This window comes from Triticum aestivum, chromosome 4D, assembly GCF_018294505.1.
Source record: "Triticum aestivum cultivar Chinese Spring chromosome 4D, IWGSC CS RefSeq v2.1, whole genome shotgun sequence".
NCBI classification, from domain to species: domain Eukaryota; kingdom Viridiplantae; phylum Streptophyta; class Magnoliopsida; order Poales; family Poaceae; genus Triticum; species Triticum aestivum.
The window spans coordinates 484,258,907-484,285,247 of NC_057805.1; the positions used below are offsets into that span (position 1 = coordinate 484,258,907).

The window sequence follows — 26,341 nt, forward strand, 5'->3', positions numbered from 1 at the left end:
CACACTTGGCCCATGTATGCCTCCGGGGCCCCGTGGCCCCTCCCGGTGGACCCCCGGACCCCTCCGGTGGCCCGGTACACTACCGGTGATGCCCGGAACACTTCCGGTGGCCAAAACCATACTTCCTATATATAAATCTTTACCTCCGGACCATTCCGGAACTCCTCGTGACGTCCGGGATCTCATCCGGGACTCCGAACAACATTCGGTAACCACGTACATGCTTTCCCTATAACCCTAGCGTCATCGAACCTTAAGCGTGTAGACCCTACGGGTTCGGGAACCATGCAGACATGACCGAGACGTTCTCCGGTCAATAACCAACAGCGGGATCTGGATACCCATGTTGGCTCCCACATGTTCCACGATGATCTCATCGGATGAACCACGATGTCGGGGATTCAATCAATCCCGTATTCAATTCCCTTTGTCCATCGGTATGTTACTTTCCCGAGATTCGATCGTCGGTATCCCGATACCTTGTTCAATCTCGTTACCGGCAAGTCTCTTTACTCGTTCCGTAACTCACATCATCCCGTGATCAACTCCTTGGTCACATTGTGCACATTATGATGATGTCCTACCGAGTGGGCCCAGAGATACCTCTCCGTTTACACGGAGTGACAAATCCCAGTCTCGATTCGTGCCAACCCAACAGACACTTTCGGAGATACCTGTAGTGCACCTTTATAGCCACCCAGTTACGTTGTGACGTTTGGTACACCCAAAGCATTCCTACGGTATCCGGGAGTTGCACAATCTCATGGTCTAAGGAAATGATACTTGACATTAGAAAAGCTCTGAGCAAACGAACTACACGATCTTGTGCTAGGCTTAGGATTGGGTCTTGTCCATCACATCATTCTCCTAATGATGTGATCCCGTTATCAACGACATCCAATGTCCATGGTCAGGAAACCGTAACCATCTATTGATCAACGAGCTAGTCTCCTAGAGGCTTACTAGGGACATGGTGTTGTCTATGTATCCACACATGCATCTGAGTTTCCTATCAATACAATTCTAGCATGGATAATAAACGATTATCATGAACAAGGAAATATAATAATAACCTATTTATTATTGCCTCTAGGGCATATTTCCAACAGTCTCCCACTTGCACTAGAGTCAATAATCTAGTTCACATCACCATGTGATTAACACTGACAGGTCACATCACCATGTGACCAACATCCAAAGAGTTTACTAGAGTCAACAATCTAGTTCACATCACTATGTGATTAACACTCAATGAGTTCTGGTTTGATCATGTTATGCTTGTGAAAGAGGTTATTAGTCAACGGGTCTGAACCTTTCAGATCCGTGCGTGCTTTACGAATATCTATGTCATCTTGTGGATGCTACCACACGCTACTTGGAGCCATTTCAAATAATTGCTCTACTATACGAATCCGGTTTACTGCTCAGAGTCATCCGGATTAGTGCCAAAGTTCGCATCGACGTAACCCTTTACGACGAACTCCTTTTCACCTCCATAATCGAGAAAATTCCTTAGTCCACTAGATACTAAGGATAAGTTCGACCGCTGTCATGTGATCCATTCCCGGATCACTATTGTACCCCTTGACCAACTCATGGCAAGGCACACTTCATGTGCGGTACACAGCATAGCATACTGTAGAGCCTACGTCTGAAGCATAGGGGATGACCTCCGTCCTTTCTCTCTCTTCTGCTGTGGTCAGGTCTTGAGTCTTACTCAATACTCACACCTTGTAACACAGCGAAAAACTCCTTCTTTGCTGATCTATTTTGAACTCTTTCAAAATCATGTCAAGGTGTGCGTTCTTTGAAAGTATCATCGGACGTCTTGATCTATCTCTATAGATCTTGATGCCCAATATGTAAGCAGCTTTTATCCAGGTCTTCCTTTGAAAAACTCCTTTCAAACAACCCTTTATGCTTTCTAGAAATTTTACATCATTTCGGATCAACAATATGTCATTCACATATACTTATCAGAAATGTTGTAGCGCTCCCACTCACTTTATTGGAAATACAAGTTTCTCATAAACTTTGTATAAACCCAAAATCTTTGATCATCTCATCAAAGCGTACATTCCAACTCCGAGATGCTTACTCCAGTCCTTAGAAGGATCGCTGGAGCTAGCATACCTTTTAGCATCCTTAGGATGGACAAAACCTTTCTGATTGTATCACATACAACCTTTCCTTACGAAAACTGGTAAGGAAACTTGTTTTGACATCCATCTGCCAGATTTCATAAATGCAGCTAATGCTAACATGATTCCGACGGACTTAAGCATCGCTACGGATGAGAAAAATCTCATCGTAGTCAACTCCTTGAACTTGTGGAAATACTCTTAGCCACAAGTCGAGCTTCATAGACGGTAACATTACCGTCCATGTCCGTCTTCTTCTTAAAGATCCATTTATCTCGGATTTCATGGCTTCTAACCATTTGTCGGAATATGGGCCCACCATCGCTTCTCCATAGCTCGTTGGTTCATTGTTGTCTAACAACATGACTTTCAAGACAGGATCACGTACCACTCTGAAGTAGCACGCATCCTCGTCGTCCTACGAGGTTTGGTAGTGACTTGATCCGAAGTTTCATGATCACTATCATAAGCTTCCACTTCAATTGGTGTAGGTGCCACAGGAACAACTTCCTGTGCCCTGCTACACACTAGTTGAAGTGACGGTTCAATAACCTTATCAAGTCTCTCCCACTCAATTCTTTCGAGATAAACTTTTCCTCGAGAAAGGACTCGTTTCTAGAAGCAATTACTTTTGCTTCCAGATCTGAAATAGGAGGTATACCCAACTGTTTTGGGTTTTCTATGAAGATGCATTTATCCGCTTTGGGTTCGAACTTATCAGCCTGAAACTTTTTCACATAAGCATCGCAACCCCAAACTTTTAAGAAACGACAACTTATGTTTCTCTAAACGGTGTCGTCTCAACGGAATTGCGTGGTGCCCCTTTAAAGTGAATGCGGTTGTCTCTAATGCCTAACCCATAAACGATAGTGGTAATTCGATAAGAAACATCATGGTATGCACCATATCCAATAGGGTGCAGCTATGATGTCCGGACACACCATCACACTATGGTGTTCCAGGCGGTATTAATTGTGAAACACTTTCCACAATGTCTCAATTGTGTGCCAAACTCGTAACTCAGATACTCATCTCTATGATCATATCACAGACATTTTATCCTCTTGTCACGATGATCTTCAACTTCACTCTGAAATTACTTGAACCTTTCAATAATTCAGACTTGTGTTTCATCAAGTAAATACACTCAACATCTACTCAAATCATCTGTGAAGTAGGAACATAACGATATCCACTGCATGCCTCAGCACTTATTGGACTGCATACATCAAAATGTATTACTTCCAATAAGTTGCTCTCTTGTTCCATCTTACTGAAAACGAGGACTTTCAGTCATCTTGCCCATGTGGTATGATTTGCATGTCTCAAGTGATTCGAAATCAAGTGAGTCCAAACGATCCATCTGCATGGAGTTTCTTCATGCATATATACCAATAGACATGGTTCGCATGTCTCAATCTTTTCAAAAATGACTGAGTCCAAAGATCCATCTACATGGAGCTTCTTCATGCGTTCTATACCAATATGACTCAAATTGCAGTGCCACAAGTATGTGGAACTATCATTACTATTTTATATCTTTTGGCACGAACATGTGTATCACTACGATCGAGATTCATTTTAGGTGCAAGACCATTGAAGGTATTATTCAAATAAACAGAGTAACCATTATTCTCCTTAAATGAATAACCGTATTGCGATACACATAATCTAATCATGCTCAACGCAAACACCAAATCTCGATGGTAGAGGGAGCATGCGATGCTTGATCACATCAACCTTGGAAACACTTCCAACGCACATCGTCATCTCACCTTTAGCCAGTCTCCGTTTATTCCGCAGCTTTTATTTCGAGTTACTAACACTTAGCAACCGAACCGGTATCTAATACCCTGGTGCTGCTAGGAGTACTAGTAAAGTACACATTCATATAACGTATATCCAATATACTTCTGTCGACCTTGCCTGCCTTCTCATCTACCAAGTATCTAGGGTAGTACTGCTTCAGTGACCGTTCCCCTCATTACAGAAGCACTTAGTCTCGGGTTTGGGTTCAACCTTGGGATTCTTCACTAGAGCAGCAAACGATTTGCTGTTTCATGAAGTATCCCTTTTGCCCTTGCCCTTCTAGAAACTAGTGGTTTTACTAACCATCAACAATTGATGCTCCTTCTTGATTTCTACTTTCACGGTGTCAAACATCGCGAATAGCTCAAGGATCATCATAACTATCCCTGATATGTTATAGTTCATCATGAAGCTCTACTAGCTTGGTGGCAGTGACTATGGAGAACAATCACTATCTCATCTGGAAGATTAACTCCCACTCGATTCAAGCGATTGTGGTACTCAGACAATCTGAGCACATGCTCAACGATTGAGCTTTTCTCCCTTAGTTTGCAGGCTTAAGAAACTTGTCAGAGGTCTCATACCTCTTGACGTGGGCACTAGTCTGAAATCCCAATTTCAGTCTTCGGAACATCTCATATGTTCTGCGACGTTTCAAAAAGGTCTTTGGTGCCACAATTCTAAACCGTTAGCATTACGCATTGAACTATCACGTAGTTATCAAAACGTGTATGTCAGATGTTCCGCAACATCTACAGACGACGATGAGGTTCAGCACACCGAGCGGTGCATTACGGACATAAGCCTTCTGTGCAGCAATGAGGACAATCCTCAGTTCACGGACCCAGTCCGCATAATTGCTACTACCAACTTTCAACTAAATTTTCTCTAGGAACGTATCTTAAACAGTAGAACTAAAGCGTATGACATAATTTGCAAAGACCTTTTGACTATGTTCATGATAATGAAGTTCATCTGATTATTGAATGAACTCCCACTCAGATAGACATCCCTCTAGTCATCTAAGTGATACATGATCCGAGTCAAACTAGGCCGTGTCCGATCATCACGTGAGACGGACTAGTCATCATCGATGAACATCTCCATGTTGATCGTATCTTCTATACGACTCATGCTCGACCTTTCGGTCTCTTGTGTTCCGAGGCCATGTCTGTACATGCTAGGCTCGTCAAGTCAACCTAAGTGTTTTGCATGTGTTCCGAGGCCATGTCTGTATATGCTAGGCTCGTCAACACCCGTTGTATTCGAACGTTAGAATCTATCACACCCGATCATCACGTGGTGCTTCGAAACAATGAACCTTCGCAACGGTGCACAGTTAGGGGGAACACGTCTCTTGAAATTTTAGTGAGGGATCATCTTACTTACTACCGTCGTTCTAAGCAAATAAGATGCATAACATGATAAACATCACATGCAATCAAGTAGTGACATGATATGGCCAATATCATTTTGCTCCTTTGATCTCCATCTTCGGGGCACCATGATCATCTTTGTCACCGGCATGACACCATGATCTCCATCATTGTGTCTTCATGAAGTTGTCACGCCAACGATTACTTCTACTTCTATGGCTAACGCGCTTAGCAATAAAGTAAACTAATTTACATGGCGTTATTCAATGACACCCAGGTCATACAAAAATAAAGACAACTCCTATGGCTCCTGCCGGTTGTCATACTCATCGACATGCAAGTCGTGATTCCTATTACAAGAATATGATCAATCTCATACATCACATATATCATTCATCACATCTTCTGGCCATATCACATCACATAGCACATGCTGCAAAAACAAGTTAGACGTCCTCTAATTGTTGTTGCAAGTTTTTACGTGGCTTGTATAGGTTTCTAGCAAGAACGTTTCTTACCTACGTAAAACCACAACGTGATATGCCAATTTGTATTTACCCTTCATAAGGACCCTTTTCATCGAATCCGTTCCGACTAAAGTGAGAGAGACAGACACCCGCTAGCCACCTTATGCAACTAGTGCATGTCAGTCGGTGGAACCTGTCTCACGTAAGCGTACGTGTAAGGTCGGTCCGGGCCGCTTCATCCCACAATGCCGCCGAAACAAGATAAGACTAGTAACGGCAAGAAGAATTGGCAACATCTACGCCCACAACTACTTTGTGTTCTACTCGTGCATAGAAAACTACGCATAGACCTAGCTCATGATGCCACTGTTGGGGAACGTAGCAGAAATTCAAAATTTTCTACGCATCACCAAGATCAATCTATGGAGCAATCTAGCAACGAGGGGAAGGGGAGTGCATCTACATACCATTGTAGATCACGATGTGGAAGCGTTGCAAGAACGCGGATGAGGGAGTCGTACTCGTAGCGATTCAGATCGCGGTTGATTCCGATCTGAGCACCGAAGAACGGTGCCTCCGCGTTCAACGCACGTGCAGCCCGGTGACGTCTCCCACGCCTTGATCCAGCAAGGAGAGAGGGAGAGGTTGGGGAAGACTCCATCCAGCAGCAGCACGACGGTGTGGTGGTGATGGAGGAGCGTGGCAATCCCGCAGGGCTTCGCCAAGCACCGCGGGAGAGGAGGAGGAGGAGGAGGTAGGGCAGCGCCAGGGAGAGGAAAACTCATGTGTTTGCAGCCCCCAATACCTCAACTATATATAGGAAAGAGGGAGGGGGCTGCGCCCCCTCTAGGATTTCCACCCCAAGGGGTGCAGCAGCCCCAAAACCCATCTAGGGTGGCGGCCAAGTGGGGGGAGAGGGAGGCGCACCAGGCATGGGCCTTTAGGGCCCATCTGCCCTAGGGTTTGCCCCCTCTTCTCTCCAGGCGCATGGGCCTTGGTGGGGAGGCGCCCCAGCCCACCTAGGGGCTGGTCCCTTCTCACACTTGGCCCATGTATGCCTCCGGGGCCCCGTGGCCCCTCCCGGTGGACCCCCGGACCCCTCCGGTGGTCCCGGTACACTACCGGTGATGCCCGGAACACTTCCGGTGGCCAAAACCATACTTCCTATATATAAATCTTTACCTCCGGACCATTCCGGAACTCCTCGTGACGTCCGGGATCTCATCCGGGACTCCGAACAACATTCGGTAACCACGTACATGCTTTCCCTATAACCCTAGCGTCATCGAACCTTAAGCGTGTAGACCCTACGGGTTCGGGAACCATGCAGACATGACCGAGACGTTCTCCGGTCAATAACCAACAGTGGGATCTGGATACCCATGTTGGCTCCCACATGTTCCACGATGATCTCATCGGATGAACCACGATGTCGGGGATTCAATCAATCCCGTATTCAATTCCCTTTGTCCATCGGTATGTTACTTGCCCGAGATTCGATCGTCGGTATCCCGATACCTTGTTCAATCTCGTTACCGGCAAGTCTCTTTACTCGTTCCGTAACTCACATCATCCCGTGATCAACTCCTTGGTCACATTGTGCACATTATGATGATGTCCTACCGAGTGGGCCCAGAGATACCTCTCCGTTTACACGGAGTGACAAATCCCAGTCTCGATTCGTGCCAACCCAACAGACACTTTCGGAGATACCTGTAGTGCACCTTTATAGCCACCCAGTTACGTTGTGACATTTGGTACACCCAAAGCATTCCTACGGTATCCGGGAGTTGCACAATCTCATGGTCTAAGGAAATGATACTTGACATTAGAAAAGCTCTGAGCAAACGAACTACACGATCTTGTGCTAGGCTTAGGATTGGGTCTTGTCCATCACATCATTCTCCTAATGATGTGATCCCGTTATCAACGACATCCAATGTCCATGGTCAGGAAACCGTAACCATCTATTGATCAACGAGCTAGTCTCCTAGAGGCTTACTAGGGACATGGTGTTGTCTATGTATCCACACATGCATCTGAGTTTCCTATCAATACAATTCTAGCATGGACAATAAACGATTATCATGAACAAGGAAATATAATAATAACCTATTTATTATTGCCTCTAGGGCATATTTCCAACAATATATCCAACATCATATTTCATCAAATCCAACATAGTTCAACAAAGTCCAACATATCCATATATACATGCATAACCAGAAACTAGTTTCCAACAACATATCCATGCATACATATTGAACATAATCAGAATAGTACACTCCATGAATCCAAGCTTCCTCATGTAAAGCAAATCTGCAAATTGGAAAGATGAAAGTTAGAAGAAGAAGAAGAAGAAGAAGAAGACTAGTTAGAAGAAGAAGAAGAAGAAGAAGAAGAAGAGTAGTTAGAAGAAGAAGAAGAAGAATTTTTTTCTTCTCTTTCTTTTTCTCCTCTCCTCTTCTTTATCTTCTTCTTCTTCTAACTAAGGTAGGTAAAAATGTCATTTTATTGCTAAGCTAGGTAAAAATGATAAGTGTAGGTCATTTTAGAGCTAAGGTAGGTAAATGGGTCATTTTGGAGCTTAGTAAGGTTATTATGTCATTTTTGAGGAAAATAAGCTAAGTCTATATCATTTTGGAGCTAACAAAGATTATCATGCCATTTTTTACCTAAGTATGCTAAGTATGTCATAAATGAACTGAATAAGCTAAGTATAGCTTATTTTTTATCTAACTTAGGTAATTATGCCATTTAGGAGGAAAATAAGCTAAGTATCCATTTGTAAAGCAAAACACTAGAGAAAACTTACCCTCATCACAACAAATGTGATGAAGATCGCAACTAAGGTAACAATTGATCCAACGGCATAATGATACCAAGCCTCATTATCAATGGCATATTTTCTAATCTTCTTAAGCTTCAGGCGCATTGCATCCACCTTCAAGCGCATTGCATTCATCTTCATCTTGTGATCATCGATGGCATCGGCAACATACAACTCCAATGTCATCTTCTCTTCTTCAATTCTTTTAATTTTTTCTTTCAAATACTCATTTTCTTTTTCAACTAAATTTAACTTCTCGACAAGAGGGTCTGTTTCAAATTCCGGTTCACATACCTCCTAGATTAAAATATCTCTATGTCAACTTAATGGCCATAATTTGCATAAATGCGAAATGCAACAAATAGTTATGAAAGAGAATTTACCACATCCGAATCATAAAGCGGGCGAGGGCCGACCGGGACGGAAATCAAGACCATGGCACTATGTATAAGAAACAATCATACAAAGTAAGAAAATTATAAATACCAACTATATAAATCATACAATCATACAGATAACTATATAAATCAAGTACAACATAAAAATTTGAATACCTAATAATCATTATCGGTAATGACGTGCTCGTCATCATCATTAATAAAAGCATCATCATCATCACTATCGGTAATGACGTGCTCATCATCATCATTAATAAATGCATCATCATGTGGAAGGCCACCTTTACGTAATCGTTCAAGCATTGATAGGTCATCTGCAGCAGTAACTTCTTCTTCTTCCGGCTCTTCTTGTTCCGGCTCAGGGGTGAAGTCGGATTCACTATCGTTGTCTACTTCAATGTTCTAGGGTGGAGTAGAGCGGTTCTTGAAACGTTTTTTGGAAAGACGTGTTTCTTGGAAGAATTCTCCTTCGTCATATGTCCTGGTTAATGTGAGGTTCATAATCCTTTTCATTGGGGGGAGGTGGTCTAACACGTGGCGGCACTTCATAAACGACGTCCCAACCACTGAGATATGGATCACTTTGACAGGCCCACGGTAGATAGAAAACTTGGGTTGCATGTTGAGCCGTAATATAGACATCGGGAACATCCAAATGGGTGCTTTGTTTGATTTCGACTAGCCCTATATGTTCATGAGTCCTTCTAGTCTCCCTCGGCTCGAACCAATAACATCTGAAGACTACAACGTTTGGTGGGTTTTCACCATAGAATTCAAGTTCATAAATTGCTTCAACTCTTCCAGAATACTCGATACCTCCTTCGCCGATAGCAGAGACACAACAATTTGTAGACTTTCGGTCGGCCATAGATAGCTCTTTGCCATAGGTATGAAAGCGATACCCGTTGATGTCGTATTTGTCAAATGAACGGACCTTATAGTCAAAACCATTAGCTACTTGTCTCAACTTGGCATCCATAATCTCTGAATTAGCCTACAAGTTTAATACGAAAGGATTGTTGCATTAGTCGCAAATTAGCCAAAGAAAAGAAAGGGTCTAATGGAAATTACCGTTTTTTTTTTAACCAAGAGATGAAACCGGGATATCCGGCTCCTTGTTTTGCAAGAAGCTCATACTCTTCGACGGAATCCGTTTGGATCACCGCTCCATATGAGAATATGGCGACGTATCGACTGCATCAAATATCCAGGAATAAGAGAAGTTCAAAGGAATTAGAAGTTGTGAAACAATGTACCGTGATCTTACTCGATGTACGGCCGCACTTCTGTTAGGTTGTTAAAGAGATACAGCGAAATGGTCCGCCATTCTTCAACATCCAACCTTACTGGTTTCCAACCACTGGCTGGTGCGAGATTCCCTTTGAATAGGCTGAGGTTGGATTGACCCTTTTGAGGTTCGTCAGCATTGTACCGAGGCTTCGGATTATGCAAATGACGATTTTTGGCTTCGTAGTGTGCTGTCACGAAGTTTGCCGCCTCCTCAGTGATGAATGCCTCCGCCATCGATGCTTCTATTCTACGTTTATTTTTACATTTTGCTCGAAGCATCTTCTGCATCCTCTCAGTTGAGTAGCACCAACGATTTTGCACGGGCCCCCCCAATCGTGCCTCGGTCGGGAGATGCAAAATCAAGTGTTGCATTGGATTAAAGAAGCTTGGCGAAAAGATCTTCTCTAACTTGCAGATCAACTCCGGCGCCAACTGTTCCATTTCTTCTAGGAGGCCAGGCGATAGTTCTTTCGCACAAAGAACACGGAAGAAATAGCCCAGCTCTGCCAGTACTAGCCATTCATCCTCAGGGATGAAGCCACGCAACATCACCGGCATTATCCGCTCAATCCATATGTGCCAATCATGACTTTTTAGACCAAATATTTTCAATTTTTGAAGACTCGCTCCCCTCTTTAGATTTGCTGCATACCCATCGGGGAACATCAACTGTATTTTCACCCACAAAATAATTTCCTTCGTAGTTGGCCTTCCAAGATTGAACCATGCCTTTCGCTTCGTCCAGTTGATCCCCTTTCCTTTCGGTTCTTTCATGTTTTGTAACGGTCTATCACATAGCTCCTCTTGATCGACTCTAGCCTTAGTATTATCCTTTGATTTCCCCTCTATGCCGAACAATGTACCAAAAATGGCTTCGGCGATATTCTTTTCAGTGTGCATCACGTCGATGTTGTGTGGGCAAAGGAGGTCTTTGAAGTAAGGCAGATCCCAGAAGCATGTCTTGTGAGTCCAGGCGTGTTCCTTATTATACCCCTTGAAATACCCTGGACGCTCTGGATCTGGCTCGAGAGCGTTTAACTGATCTAGGGTCTGTTAGCCTGTCAACGCAGGTGGTGCAGAGTGTTTGACAACTCTACCTTTGATGAAGTTCTTCTTGTCTTTCCTGAACTTATGGCCAGGATGTAGAAACGGTCTATGCAAGTCGAAGCAACTATAGTTGCGCCCTGCCATCAGCCAACGAAACTCAAGAGCTCCCTTGCATGTGGGGCACGGGAACCTTACATGCACACACCAGCCAACGAATAGCGCATACGCTGGCAAGTCATGCGTCGAGTACATGTACCAGTCACGCATTATGAAGTTCTGTTTGCTAAAGGCGTCGTATGTCTTGAACCCATTATCCCAAGAGTCACGCATTATGAAGTTCTGTTTGCTAAAGGCGTCGTATGTCTTGAACCCATTATCCCAAGCTTCTTGCAATTCGTCCTTAAGCGGCTGCATGTACACATTCATATTCTTCCCCGAATAGTTGGGCCCTGGAATTATCAACGTCAGGAAAATATTCTTTTGTTGCATAATCTACCCGGGGAGCAGATTGAGTGGAATGACAAACACGGCCAACAGCTGTATGGGGCTGCCATCTGACCAAACACACTGAACCCATCTGTGCTGACGGCGACTCGAGGATGCCTTGGATCTGCCATTTTTTCCTTATGTAATGCATCAAAGCGCTTCCACGCTTCACCATCCGATGTGTGCACCATCATCACATTCCCATCTGCATCTAGTTCGGTTCTTTTGCCCGATTTGTGCCGTGTCATCTGTCTGGCCGTCTCTTCGGCCATGAAAAGACGTTGAAGTCTTGGTACGATTGGCATATACCGAAAAACATATACGGGTATTTTGGTCTGCGTCTTCTCACCCATACTGTTGTCTACCACAACATACCTGGAAGAATTGCAAATGGGACAATAGTTCAAGTCCTCATACTGAAGCCTAAATAAGACACATCCTTTCTCATAGGCATGTATCTTCTCATAGGGCATCTTAAGAGCACAGAGGATTTTGTCTGACTGGTACATGTTTGGAGGTAGCACATGGCCTTTGGGTAGAAATGGTCCGAATACTGTCATCATCGCGTCGTAGCATTCTCTGCCCAAGTTGAATTGAGCCTTCAAAGCCATTATTTGTGAGATGGCATTCAGCTAACAAAGCTCAGTGTGCTCGTGGAGAGGACGTTTTGAGGACTCCAACATTTCAGTGAAGGCCTTTGCAGATTCCTCCATCTCCTCGTCCGAGTCCCGAGCATCGTCAAAGTCTTGCACCGTGTCTGCGGTCCCGGTACCATGCTCGTCGGTGCGACGACGAACCTCGGCTCTGGCACGTTGGGCGGACTCACCATGTAATGTCCAGACCGTGTAACCAGGCGTAAAACCAAACTTCTGCAGGTCTTTACTCATTTCAAGCTCGTCCCTCTTTTTAAAGTTGTCGCAACGGGCACAGGGGCACCAGCTAAATTCCTGGCCATTTGCTAATGCGGCTCTAACAAACCCCTTGGTTTTTGTTAACCATTCCTCAGTCCAAACTTTCTGGCTAGTGTAACCGGTGTACATCCATGCACGATCACTCATATTGACTTCCTACTGAACACACAAGAAATATATACATAATTAAGCAAACCATATCCATCAGTTAATGGAGTTTGTCAGTTTTATTACGTCCATGCAACCTACATGCTAATAGGTAAAGATAGGTCCTAATCCCACCCGAGTATGTGTAGATCGGGTTCGTTTTCCCATGCTCTGCTCCGAATCCAACGCAAAATTTCGGCAGCACCTCCTCGCTGTTCTCCTGATACACGTCTCGGCAATAAGCAGAGAGAATGTGTACCCGGAGAACAAGGGAGGAACTGACGAAATTCTGCATCGGATCCGGAGCTGAGCATATGGGAAAACGAACCCAATCTACACATACTCGGGCTGTCCATGGATAACGTTGGACAATTCGAAAGAATCACGATTATAAATATGCAAATGCATGCATATTTATAGATGTAACCCTTTCGAACGGGAGACGCATAGTGGTTACGCATACTGATGATTGACACCTATAGCTAGCAAGTTTCATCGGGAGATGTCATTTGTGCTCACCAACGAACGCAGGGGCGGAGCTCGTCGAACACTAGACCCTCGCAACGACGAAATAACTGCACATTTAAATCCAAAGATAAGTAACATAGCGACCCCCTAACCCGCTCGTCCCCGGGTAAACTAAATAGCAACTACCATCGGTGCAAGTTACATGAGGCGGTCGGCGTTGAACACTAGATCCACATCCCACAAGTGAAGCCGGCGCCCGGCGTCCCGCAACAATAGTTCTGGTGGCCGATGACGGTCGAACACCTTGGCGAATTTGTCTGGCAGCCTCTGCGATGAGGATTAAACCCAAGTTTTGAAATTTCAAACAACCAAACCGACTTGAGTCAGTTTGGGTGTTTCAAGTTTCAACACTTGCCTTTTAATCGTCATCGCAGAGGCTGCCAGACAAATTCGCAATGGTGTTCGACCGCCATCGACACCGAGAACAGTTGCTTTGGGACGCCGGACGTCGGCGTCACTTGTGGGACGTGGATGTAGTATTCGACACCGACGGCCACATGTACCTCGCACCGACGATACTTGCTATTTAGGGTTCCATCGACACCGAGGAACCCCCTAACCCGCTCGTCCCCGGGCGCCCTCTTTTCCTACTTCTTTTTTTCATCTTCAACTTCTACTTCTTTTTTTCATCTTCTTCTTCTTCTACTACTTATTGTTCTTTTTTCTTCTTCTTCTTCTTCCTCTTCTTCTTTTTCTTTTTTTTCATCTTTCTTGATTATTCTTAAAAACAGGAAAAAAAACCTAAACAAAACTATAAACTAAATGTAACCTAAAATAAACTAAATTAACCTAAACTAAACTAAATAAACTAACCTAACCTAAACTAAACAAATATAAACTAAATCTAAAAAACAGAAGAAAAAAACTCACCACGATGAGGGGCGGGGCGGCGGCGGGGCAGGGCCGGGCGGTGCGGCCGGGTGGTGCGGTGCGGCCGGGCGGCGGCGGCTCTGGACGGGGGCAGGGCGGCCGGCGACTCGGGACGGGGGCGGCGCGGCCGGGCGGGCGGGGCGTAGCGGCCGGCGGCGGCGGCTCGTCTGGGCGGCGACGGCTCGGGATGGGCGGGGCGGACGACGACGTGGGTGGCGCGGGGCGGGGGCGGCTCGGGCGCGGCGGCGGCTCGGCTGGGCGGGGCGGGCGGCGGCGCGGCCAGGCGGCGGCAGGGGTGAGGGGTCGGGCGGCTCGGGTAGGGAGAGAGGGAATGGACAGATCGGGCGCGGGCGCGGCCCCTTATCTGCTAGGTCACAGCTCTTTGTCGTCTGCCAGCAGACGGCAAAGAGCGTACCTAGTGGGGTGGGGCCGGGGGGAAACGGACAAACTAACGGCCATCTTCTTTGCCGTCTGCTGACGGACGGCAAAGATGTTTTGCCGTCAGCCAGCAGGCGGCAAAGAAGATGGCCGTTAGGTCGCCCCCGTACGCCCGCCACCCACCCTCTTTGCCGTCAGCTAGCGGACGGCAAAAATATGCTGATGGCAAAGGATGCCGTCCGCTGCCTCTTTGCCGTCAGTTTTCTGGTGGCTGATGGCAAAGCCTTTCTTTGCCGTCCGCTAGCAGACGGCAAAGAAGTGGATTCCAGTAGTGTTATCCATAACCCATCTTCTTTGTGTGCGAAGGTTTTGTCAGCACGGTATTACCCAAATGGCTCAATACTTCAGGCCAGTCCCAAAGTTGGCATCTCTTACACATGGCGTAGTATACTAAAAGGGGTTAACCTGCTCAAGAAGGGGATCATATGGAGGGTTGGTAGTGATAATAGCATTGACATTTGGTCTGACCCTTCGATTCCGAGAGGAACTACTAGAAGAGTCATCACACAGAGGGGTAAAAACACCATTACCAAAGTAAAAGACCTGCTTGATCCTAGCACAAACAATTGCGATGGAGACTTGGTTAGGCAAACCTTTCTTCCTGAAGATGCGGAGATTATTTTACAAATCCCAATTCACGAACATAATGATGATTTCATTGCATGGCACTATGATAGAAAAGGTATATTTTCAGTTAAATCTGCATATAGAGTTGCTGTAGACAGTGCGGCCCGGGAATCTATTTCAGGACTAACTTCCTCCTCTAGTGCAGATGAAGAAACACGGGGCTTTGATTGATCAAAATTGTGGTCGCTTCCTCTTCCAAATAAGATCCTTCACTTCTTATGGCGCGTATCTACAGATAGCCTACCTCTGCGAATGAAGCTTCAGTACAGAGGTATGCATGTAGATACTCGATGCCCTGTTTGCTTCCGATTTGATGAGGATGGCGGACACTGTTTCATTAAGTGCAAAAAGGTTAAGGAGGTGTGGAGGAAAGCTCAGTTGGAGCATGTTAGAGTGCAAATTTTGTCTTGTGCAGATCCTCTGGGCTGTATGGAAATAATCATGAACCTTAACAAAGAAGAAAAACTTAAATCTTGCCTGCTCCTCTGGCACTGGTGGCATGAAAGGAATAGAGCAAATGCAGGAGATAATATTAGATCCTCTGATGAAATATGTCACTCCATTAACTATCTTTTTGTGCATTTCCTTAAGGTTGGGGAAATAGGAGGAAAGCCAAAGCAACAACAAAAGGAAAGATGGTCCAGGCCTCCAGCAGAAATTTTGAAAATCAACACAGACGGCGCTTTCTTGGAAAACACAAAGTCTGGAGGATGGGGCTTTGTAATCAGAGATGATTGTGGTTTGGTGATGGCTGCTGGTGCAGGTAATCTGGAGCGAGTCTCAAGTGCGCTTCATTCGAAGGCTTTGGCGATGCTTTATGCCATAAACATAGCCATCCAAATGGGTTGTAACAGAGTAATGTTAGAAACTGACTCTGTGCAACTTAAGAATGCGGTTCGCACTGAAGAATATGATATGTCAACTCTGGGAGCTGTTTTCAAAGATATTAAGTTCCAGTTGCTTGTGGGATTCAGTGGTGTTTCTATTGTATCATGTCCTAGGTCTTGTAATGTAGTCGCACACTCTTTAGCAGCGTATGGTGCTAAATTAGAAGCTGGCATATCTGAGATTTGGCTTGGCCAGTTTCCAGATTTTGTAAATGACGCTGTAGCTGGAGATTTGTCCAGCCCTGTTATATGATGGAATGCAATGGTGTTCCTTTCAAAAAAAAAAAGAGAGATCGGCAGCATAGCCTCATAGGTTTGGACCTGAAGCGAAATTACCAACACTTATAATATGGGAAAGAAACTCTTGACTTGGCAGCGACTTGTTGTATCCCTTGTAAACTCCGAACCCTGTTTCTTCCGTATAGCAAAAGAAAAACACCAAACGGCAAAAAATACTGGAACCCTTAGCTTGAACTACATATGAAGACAGCACAAAAGATACTTCGGCTCTCGGTTTCTTACAGCTTGATGGAAGGGAGTCATCTTCTAGTCTAGTACTCCCTCTGTAAACTAATATAAGAGCGTTTAGATCACTATGATCTAAACGCTCTTATATTAGTTTACAGAGGGAGTACCAATTTGACGTTTGTATATTGTACAAAAAAGAAAGAAACAGGAACCGCACACGATGAGTAGCTGTTGTTCCAAAGATACAGGCCACTATAAACAGAGAACAATCTCGGGATACTTTACAGAGCACAACCAAAAAAATGTCCACTTTGTACGTGGGGGGTGGAGGACAGGAAAAATGCACACAAGCCAACACAAGAGGCTTGCCAACCAAAAAAAAATTGGATCCGCTGTATTGTACTTTCCTCGAACAATCCGAGCCTTGTATCGACAAATGAGCCCGCAAGAGACAAATCCTCATAATACCACAAATGAATATCAGAATTTGGGGGGTGACCGCGCTCCTGATGCTTTAAAAGGCCCAGTCGAGCCGAAAGGATCGGCTTCATCAAAAGAATCGAACCGGCCGAAATTTCTCGAGCTGTTTGACGAGTCAAATCCCGCTGCGCTCTCGCCTTTGGAGCTGGTTACAGAGTCGAACCTGGAAAAGCGGCTTTCCTGTGGGACGGCGCTGTCTTGGGATCTGAAGGAGTCGAACCTTCCAAAGTTATAGGAGGAGCTATCGTCACGACTTTCACCGAACTTCGGTGAGAATCCAGACGTGTATGCAGGGGAACTTGGAACGGAATCGTCAAAGAATGTGCTCTTCTTTCCATAGGCACTAGCGCCAGTTGGAGAGCCCACTCTAACAGGGTCCACATTGAAGTCATCTGACCCAAAGAAAGAGTTGCTTCCATGATGTCCAGGCTCCTGTATCAAGATAATTCATCAGAAACAGATGGGTCGACACCACAAAAGTCCAGAAATAGGAAGACAAAGCTTACATTCATTGCATTAGATCCCCAAACTGAGTCAGTATCTTGGTCATCAAAGTTCCATGTAGTCTCATCACCATAATTATCTCCAAAAACGGACTCAGAGCCACCATGGTCACTGTTACCAAATAATGATTAATGACACTCTCACATGAAACTCAAAATGTATAACTTCATAGTTGAAGACCATATTTGTGCTTTAAATCAAATAGTACTTGCAATATTTCTTGGAGGATATTAAATATATGCACTGTATAGACTAGAAAGTAGGAAACAAGGATGATTGCCATACTTTAAGTAATAAAAATGAGAGGGAATCTCTCCAGTGTCAAGTAAATAAATCTACCATTATAACAAAAAGTTACGAATAAACATCCAAAACATTCAGGTGATAAAAACCGATAAATCTTGGTCAGCTAGTGTTGCTGGAGATTACAGTGGGGTTTGCTCAAAGTAAGGCTCATACTTCTAAAGGCAGGAATAGCACAAAGAAACAAATAGGTCATCATTTTTTGGTTCATCAAGCAAATAAAGAAATGGAATATAGCTCATCATGTTGTTCATTCATGTAGACTATGCCTGATATATCTCAGTTTTTTAAACTTTGAGAAAAAGGACTCTGCATGAAAAAATATGTGAAAACAAGCACCTGTAGGTTCCTTTTTTCGTGGGAGACGAGTCATGCACCCCAAAACGAGAAGACTTAAATGGACTCCCAGAGGCACTTCTTCCAGCACTGCCGGGGCTCCTTACAGATTCGTCACCAAAATCATATGCTAATTCACTCTCAGGCGCTTGGTCACCAGCTCTGTAATGTCTCACATCCTTGATATGACCATTAGAAGATGCAACAGGGGACATCCCATCCGTAGAGACACCGTCATCCCAAAGAGATGATGCGTTTGCAATGTCAGCAGAAGCTGGGTTTTCGACAATTGTACCATTGTCCTTTACAAGACCAAACCCTGTTATGACGAATGGCATAGTTAGAAATATAATAAGATCAGCCAAAAATGGACAAAGTAGGTTGCTGATGTCGAAGACACCAAATCTGATCAAATAACTGATTGTGGGATCAAGATCAAATATGTGCGCAATAGCAATTGTGCAGTGAGAAAGGTTCCCCAGTAAGCAAGCTGACACTTCCATAATATCTGGGTACATGAGGTAGCGGACGGAAAATAATGACAATACAGAAAAATACATTAGTGCTCAATTTTATGTACATAATTTACACTGAAAATTATTTGACAACAGCGAAATGGATTGGGATTAGAAACACAATCATGATTTAGTTTCTTTTCAGTAGACATAACTGGTGTAAGCATGAAGTCCAGAATCAGGAAATGGTCTGCATGAGATGAAAAGTACCATTTTCTGCCCTATAAACAGAAAATTACCAATTTCGAAAGGAAATCAGCACTTTTATTTTGGATAAAGGCCCATGGCCACGCTTTTAATAAAGTTACAGTTCAAAACAAGCACAATACTCTAAGTAGTGATGTAAGGCAAGATCGATCGAAAAGTATCTGACCTTCATCCTCAAATTTATCCCAGTCTTCATCCCACTCAACTGCTCCCTCTTGCTGCCCAGGTTCCCAACCTGGCAAACAAGGATATAAGCGCTCAATAGAATTATGGATTGTAAATATGACGTGAAATAAGGGCATAATTTGATATATAGAAATTAAACATGAAGATGAAAGTCTTAACAAATACTGAAAGTTGGGAAAGTTGGGTACCAAATGGAAGCTCGACTGTTGCAGATGGCTTGAATTGCAGTCCAAAGTGCTTGCACCGTTCGTTAAAAGCTTTCTCCATCTCCTCTAATTGATGCTGGATTCGATCAGCTCGAACCTAGGTATACGGTTTGGTGTTATTTAGAGAGGACAAAATAGAACTGATTGAAGGTATGAGATATTGCCCGCAAAAAGAAAGGTATGAGATAGACCATACCTGAAGCAAACCATCAACACTTCCACCTTGTACCATTTTAATTAATGCATCATTCAGCTCAACTTTCCTCTCCTGAAAAAGATTATTAAGGAAAGACAGTCGGAATGAAGATATGACCATCAAAAATTGTAATCACAGTAAGAATCGCCAGATGACATTTTTCTAAGGTGTAGTGTTACAAAACCTGAACATCACGGAAAGCAGCTTCCTCAACTGCCAGTTTGGAAGCTAACTCTGCCACTTGCTTGTATTTTTCTTCATATTTCTTAGACAACAATTCCACCTGAATTGAGTTAAAGACCATCCATCATTTTGCAAAGAACCCAAAAAAAAAGACAACTAGCAACCAATTTCCATGCCTGCACCACTAGCATGAGAAAAATAGGGCTAAAGGAAGAACTACAATGCTGGCATACATCAGATATGATAAGCATTACACAGTAATCTGTACCTCGCGTTTATCAGAAGACGCCCTTTCTGTGATCTCATTCAGTCTATTGTCACACCGACTTTTATACAGAACCTTTGATAAAAGAAGAATAAACGGATTTCAATACAATATGTAATTATATCAACTTTTGTTAACCTAAATAAGACCAGTAAATGTAATAATAGATCACAAACTGCATACGAGTCAGAATTTATTTACTGAGTCCTAATAATTGTAATACTATGAAGACAACTAACAAGATAGAAACATGCTTACAAGATCTTGCATTTTCGTGCGGTAGTACTCTAATTTCTCTCTGGAGTCTAGGACCTGCTTCTCCACCTCAACCTTCAAAATGCAAAAGAGACCAAAAAAAAAGACAAACTGTTTCAGAGTTCACAAACTAGGATTAATAGAAAGTTGTTGCAACTACAGAGCATGAGAAACAACCCCTTCCTGCTATCTATAGGAAATTGCTTGTTTAAGTACATAAGAAAGTGTAATAGAGTAACTAAAAAAAAGGCTACCCTGTAAAGTTTCCAAAAATAGTTCTGGACAAAAGCATAAGAAGTAATCCCTCCCTCCCTACGTGACATTTTAGAGAAGGTTGCTTACAAAGAACTAATTGAACTTCAAGGATTGCCAGAAAGATGACATGTTTCTGCTAAAGTATATAGTAGTTCAGACTTCAGAACTCCAAACTTTGCATCTTGATAAGATGTAATCCTTCGAACAATTGTACTGGCAGTATGATATATACAGGAGATGTTTTTTTACTGCCGGTATGATATATAAAAGACTCGTCTATATGGCTTTTCCCTAGGGCCTAATTTTAGATTTTGCACCGGTCCTTCAATTTCTCGAGTACAACTGGTCAATGTTAAATCATGTTTGCGACAAGATTTGGATACACCATTCAGCTGTAGACTTGCTTAATTGAATAACAAGAGCAGCTTAAATTATTCTCGATGTAATCAACTGGTGTTGAACACCACAAATCCAGTCTGGGCATAGTGGATCAGCAGTTCAGCACACTGATCCAGATTTAAGGAACGGGTCCAATACCTTCTTAGGAGCCTCCTGTGCAGCTGAGTTTACCCCACTTCTGTCATCTTTAATTCCTTGAGCTGCTGCATGATTATCCATACCAGGCATGTGAGGTCTTGGTTGCCCTGGTCTTGTTGCTCCATCAGTCTGTGAATGCATCTGAGGCAAGGGTGGCCGTACACCACCAGTAGGCAACCCAGGTGCGCCAGGTCCCCTATGCGGTAATCCTAGCCCAACATCAAATACCTTGTAAGCGGCAGGCCAAGTAAGCTAGACAAAGTATGCGTGGTTTAACTTGGACTACAGTTATATCATGTAATAACTAATAACTGAGATCTTGCAGCCAATACAAATATTACCTTGATTAGGCTGCCATGATGGGGCGTTGTAAGCTGTAGAAGGCAAGCCGGTTGCTCGTAACAGTGTCTCATCAAATTTAAGAGAGTCAGGGAGCGATGGAGGCAGAGGAGTTCCAGCTCTGTTCCTCTCCATCAAATAAAGAGCAATGCAAAACTCCCTCAGAGAAAGCATGCCGTCATTATCTTGGTCAGACAAGTCCCACACTTGCTTCAGTACATCTACAAAGTATAATGAAACAACAATTGCATTAGCCAATGGCAATGGTATTCATATGGTGATATGTTCGCACATCATATGAAAACCATCATAGAAACAGAAATAAAATACAATGATATCATTATGGAAAAACAATGACAGAATAGCCAAATAGGTCTAACAAGGAGCTCAACCAATAAGCATAGTAAAGGTACCCCGTTACCACAATATATTAGAGCATCTTATAGGCAGAAATACGCATATGCATGCTTAGGAAAGTAAAGTTGGTGATGAGATCCAACCTCTTGGAAGTCTCCAACTGAGAAATAGAGTGCGAGCTTCTGCGCCAGTTATTTTGCCATCTCTGTCCCTATCCACATCCCCAAAGACTTTCGTGTACTTCTGGATATCAGATTGAGTAACTTTTGGCCATTGGGAAGTGGAATTAGAAACGCTGGCAGAAACACCTGGAGATGGAACACTTGGCTTTGTGATGGGCTGCGTCTGCTGAGGTTGGCTGGTGCCGTAACTCACTGTTGGAGTACCTTGGAGAGAACCAGGCTGTGTTAGATTAGCCAGGTTCTGGGAGCCAGTTGGCTTGGACATAAAGCTTGATGAGTTGGGCATCGTGCTGGTCGGAAGTGCAGGTGTGGATGTACTTGGCTTTGGCTGAGTAAGAGCAGAGAAGATGTCAGTGCTTGCTCCTGAGCCACTGGCAGGGCCATTTCCAGATAGCACCAAAGCTCTTGAATCTGAAGGCAATACAGCACTGTTGCTCTGTGGAGGCAACGATGAAGAGGACATTGCATGTGTCTGCTGTCCAGGAACCATGCTCATTGAGCTCGACATTCCAAGACCAAATCCACCTGATGTTGTCTGTGAAGGAACAGCTGCTCCTGGAGAGGGTTGTGAGATACCACCAAATGAACCAACATTACCCCCTTGCCAGCCAACTGATCCTCCCATGCTGCCTCCACCCAGTGGACTTTGATTCATTCCGGTTGCTTGAAGTGATGTTGCGGGAGCTCCCACCTGAGGTGGTGGCCTCATGAAACCAGTGCTTGAAGTGAGGAGCTGCTGAGCATAACCCATGTTGGGAGATTGTGACTGAGTGCCCCTCGGCCCCGTAAACTGATTTGGCGGCATGGCGCCACCCTGACTTGCAGCGGGCATCATCGAGTTGACGCCTTGGGGTCTCGGAACAGCTCCGGCATTCGCCTGCGGTGCACCGGCAAATTGAGTTGAAGTCGGCATCATACCACTTCCCTGGGGCCTCGGAGCAGCAGCAGAAGTCAGCATCATACCGCTTCCCTGGGGCCTCGGAGCAGCAGCAGAAGTCGGCATCATGCCACTTCCCTGGGGCCTCGGCGCAGCGGCGGCCGGATTCATCTGCGGAGCTCCGGCCTGCCCCGAAGCGGGTGCCGGCGCAGCAGCATTACCTTGGGGCCTAGGGGCACCCGCGCCCGCCTGCGGAGGGGCCGGCCCGCCAGCAATCTTCGGAGGCGGGATTCTGGCAGCGGCGGGGCCATACAGCGCGGACTGCACTATGTCGGGCGTGAGCTGGCGCCCGCTCTGCGCCACGGTGACGAGCCGCAGGGCGTTGAAGAACTCGGGCCGGCCGAGGAAGCCGGTCTTGCTCTGATCGGCGTGCATCCACACCTGCGCGCACAAGGTCCGAACGTCACCAACCAACCAACCCTTAGCTTCCATCGAATCAATTCGCTAGAGAGGGGCTCTGATCTAGCGCTGCTCTAGGGAGATCAGGCCTCGAATTCGGGGCGCTCGAACCGGGGGAATGGATTGGGCGGCGGGGTTTAGGGGCGCTCACCTGGGCGAGGACCTGCTGCGGCAGGCTGGCGCCCTGGAAGAAGGCGACGGCCTCCTGGCCGCTGATGCGGCCGTCCTGGTTCAAGTCGGCGCGGCGGAAGTAGGCCTCGAAGGCCTCCATCCCCGCCATGGCCGGGATCCGGGGCGGGGATCTCGCCGGCCGCGCGGATCTGCTGCCGCGGGCTGTGGGGAGATCTCGGGGGAGCGTGTCGCGGGCGGGCGGGCGGCTCTCTCGTGTGTCTGCGAGCGAGGGCAGTGGTTGGGGGTCGGTCCTCCGGGCGGGCGCCACGTCCAGATGGTGTGTGAGCTGCCTGCCTGCCGCAAAACTTTTTGCTAAGTGCCCCCCCTCCAGTTTCAAGTCCTTCTAACCAAGTTTATTTTTCCGAACCATAGAGGAGAAGTGCACGTGATTCACTGAACGAGAAGGCTCTAATCAAGTTTGCCACAGCTTTTTTTTTCCAACCGGGCGCACACCCCTTTCCATTAATTGCTTAACGGAAATACAACAGTAGCAGTCTGAGTATACTGGACTAAAACCACACCAAATGGCTACTAGAGTTAACGCAACAGGAGGCAGAAAGGGGGGTAGCGAGTTGGAGCACCAGCAGAAAACCCACTGTGAGCACTTCTGAAACGAAGTACCCACCATGGGGCGAAAACCTGCTGACAGTAACCATCAAGCACCAAAATAGTATCCAAGAGACGGACCAAAATAAGGCAACTACTGACACCACCCACCAGGAGACAATTTAACCTCAGCGGGCATCAAACCCCAGTGAGTATCTAACAGACCAAACAGCTAGCACACACATCTAGCTCAGACTTTTTCAGCTCCCCTGCTCCAGCGCGAGTCTGCCACATGAAGTAGATCGATCAGCAAGAGACGTCGCCACTCGAACCATCTTCTGCACCCCAGCTTGGAATTTCGCCTTGTCATCACCTTTCATCAAACCTGACCAATACATTATGAAAGAGCACACAGTGAAAACAGTCTCTAGGGGTGTACGAACAGCACGCTTCTCAAACGTGATCTTGTTGCGAGTACACCAGATCCCCCAACAAACAGCAGCTATGAATTCCATGTAATACTTCCTCCCACCAGGGAGGAATTTATACAGCCACACCCAACTTTGCCAAAGAGATCTGGGGCAACTTGATGCCCCCAAGGCCAAGCCAAAAGTTCCCCATACCGAACGAGCAAATGTACAGTCAAAAAATAGGTGTCCAGCAGTTTCAACGTCACGACAAAACGAACACGAAGGATTACCAGGCCAGTTTCTTTTACGCATATTATCTCTAGTAAGGACCGCATTTTGAAACAGTTGCCAGATGAAGATTTTAATCTTCAGGGGAATCTTTGCTTTCCAAACCCACTTATAGTTAGGTCCGGCCAGGTCTTTCTCCAGCCACTCATATACTGATTTGGTGGTAAAGATTTTCTTAGGAGTAAACTTCCAGCCTACAGCATCCGGAAGGTTATTAAAAGGGAAGTGTCTAGCTCTCTCCACAATATCAGACCACTGCTCGGCCAAACCACTAAAGAGAGTGCGTCTGAAATGCATTGTAAAGTTGTTAGTAGCAAAAGATGCAACAGTACAGTCTTGTTCAGAGCAGATATCAAACAGAACAGGGAACTGACATTTTAAAGGTGTTTCATATAGCCAGGGGTCATGCCAAACCCTAGTAAGGTCACCCCTATTCGTCTTAATTTCTCTCCCAGCCATATAAACATCTTTGACTTTCATAATTGCTTTCCAACAGGGTGAATCAGAAAAACGAGCTTGCACATTGGCAACCGTTTTCCTTTTGAAGTATCGAGCACGGACAATACGTTGCCATAAGCCATCCCCAGATTCAAGTTTCCACCACCACTTCACAAGGAGACTGGTATTTTGCTTATGGAGATCCTTAATACCCAAACCTCCAATATTCCTAGAGCGACAGACCCTATCCCACCTGACCATATGATAAGACCGTTTTTTCCTCCCCTTCCTCCAAAAGAACCGGCGACGATGAACATTCATTTTTTCAATAACAGTTTTATTGAGGAGGAACATGGACATAAAGTAGGAGGGAATACCATCCAAGCTAGTGTTTACCAAGATCGCTCTAGCCCCAGTGGAAGCAGCATAACCCATCCACGGCGCTAGCCTTTTAATCAGCTTAGCATCCAAGAAATCCCAATCTACCGTTTTGAGCGAGGAGTATGTTACTGGGACCCCCAAATACTTCATAGGGAGCTTGCCAACTTGACAACCAAACATCTCAGCATACAGCTGATCAATGTTGTTGTCCCCTCCGATAGTAAACACCTCACTTTTATCAAAGTTGATTTTCAAGCCTGACATGAGTTCAAACAGGTAGAGGAGTAACTTAACATTTTTGGCTTTTTCCACATCATGAGAGATGCACAGGACCGTATCGTCGGCATACTGCAAAATGCCCACGCCCCCATCAATGAGATCGGAGGCCAAGCCTTGAAACAGATTATTTTTCTGAGCAGCCAACACCATCTTAGTGTTGGGGATCGTAGCAGAATTAAAAAAAATTCCTACGCATCACCAAGATCCATCTATGGAGTATACTAGCAACGAGGGGAAAGGAGTGCATCTACATACCCTTGTAGATCGCGAGCGGAAGCGTTCCAATGAACGGGGTTGATGGAGTCGTACTCGCCGTGATCCAAATCACCGATGACCGAGTGCCGAACGGACGGCACCTCCGCGTTCAACACACGTACGGAGCAGCGACGTCTCCTCCTTCTTGATCTAGCAAGGGGAAAGGAGAGGTTGATGGAGATGCAGCAGCACGACGGCGTGGTGGTGGAAG

General features: G+C 45.2%; 1 protein-coding gene across 1 annotated transcript; it reads right to left on the minus strand.

The window, feature by feature from the left end:
* Nucleotides 1-16,921: 16,921 nt before the first annotated feature.
* LOC123098862 (epidermal growth factor receptor substrate 15) lies at nt 16,922-23,813 on the minus strand. Its single transcript, XM_044520939.1, has 13 exons — nt 23,514-23,813; nt 21,988-23,344; nt 21,490-21,708; nt 21,149-21,357; nt 20,360-20,431; nt 20,105-20,176; nt 19,838-19,936; nt 19,654-19,725; nt 19,440-19,554; nt 19,232-19,300; nt 18,347-18,662; nt 17,707-17,815; nt 16,922-17,632 (listed from the first exon to the last, which is right to left on the minus strand). The coding sequence occupies exons 1-13, from the start codon at nt 23,640-23,642 to the stop codon at nt 17,201-17,203; spliced, it is 3,270 nt and encodes a 1,089-aa protein (XP_044376874.1). The 5' UTR covers nt 23,643-23,813; the 3' UTR covers nt 16,922-17,200.
* Nucleotides 23,814-26,341: the final 2,528 nt, after the last annotated feature.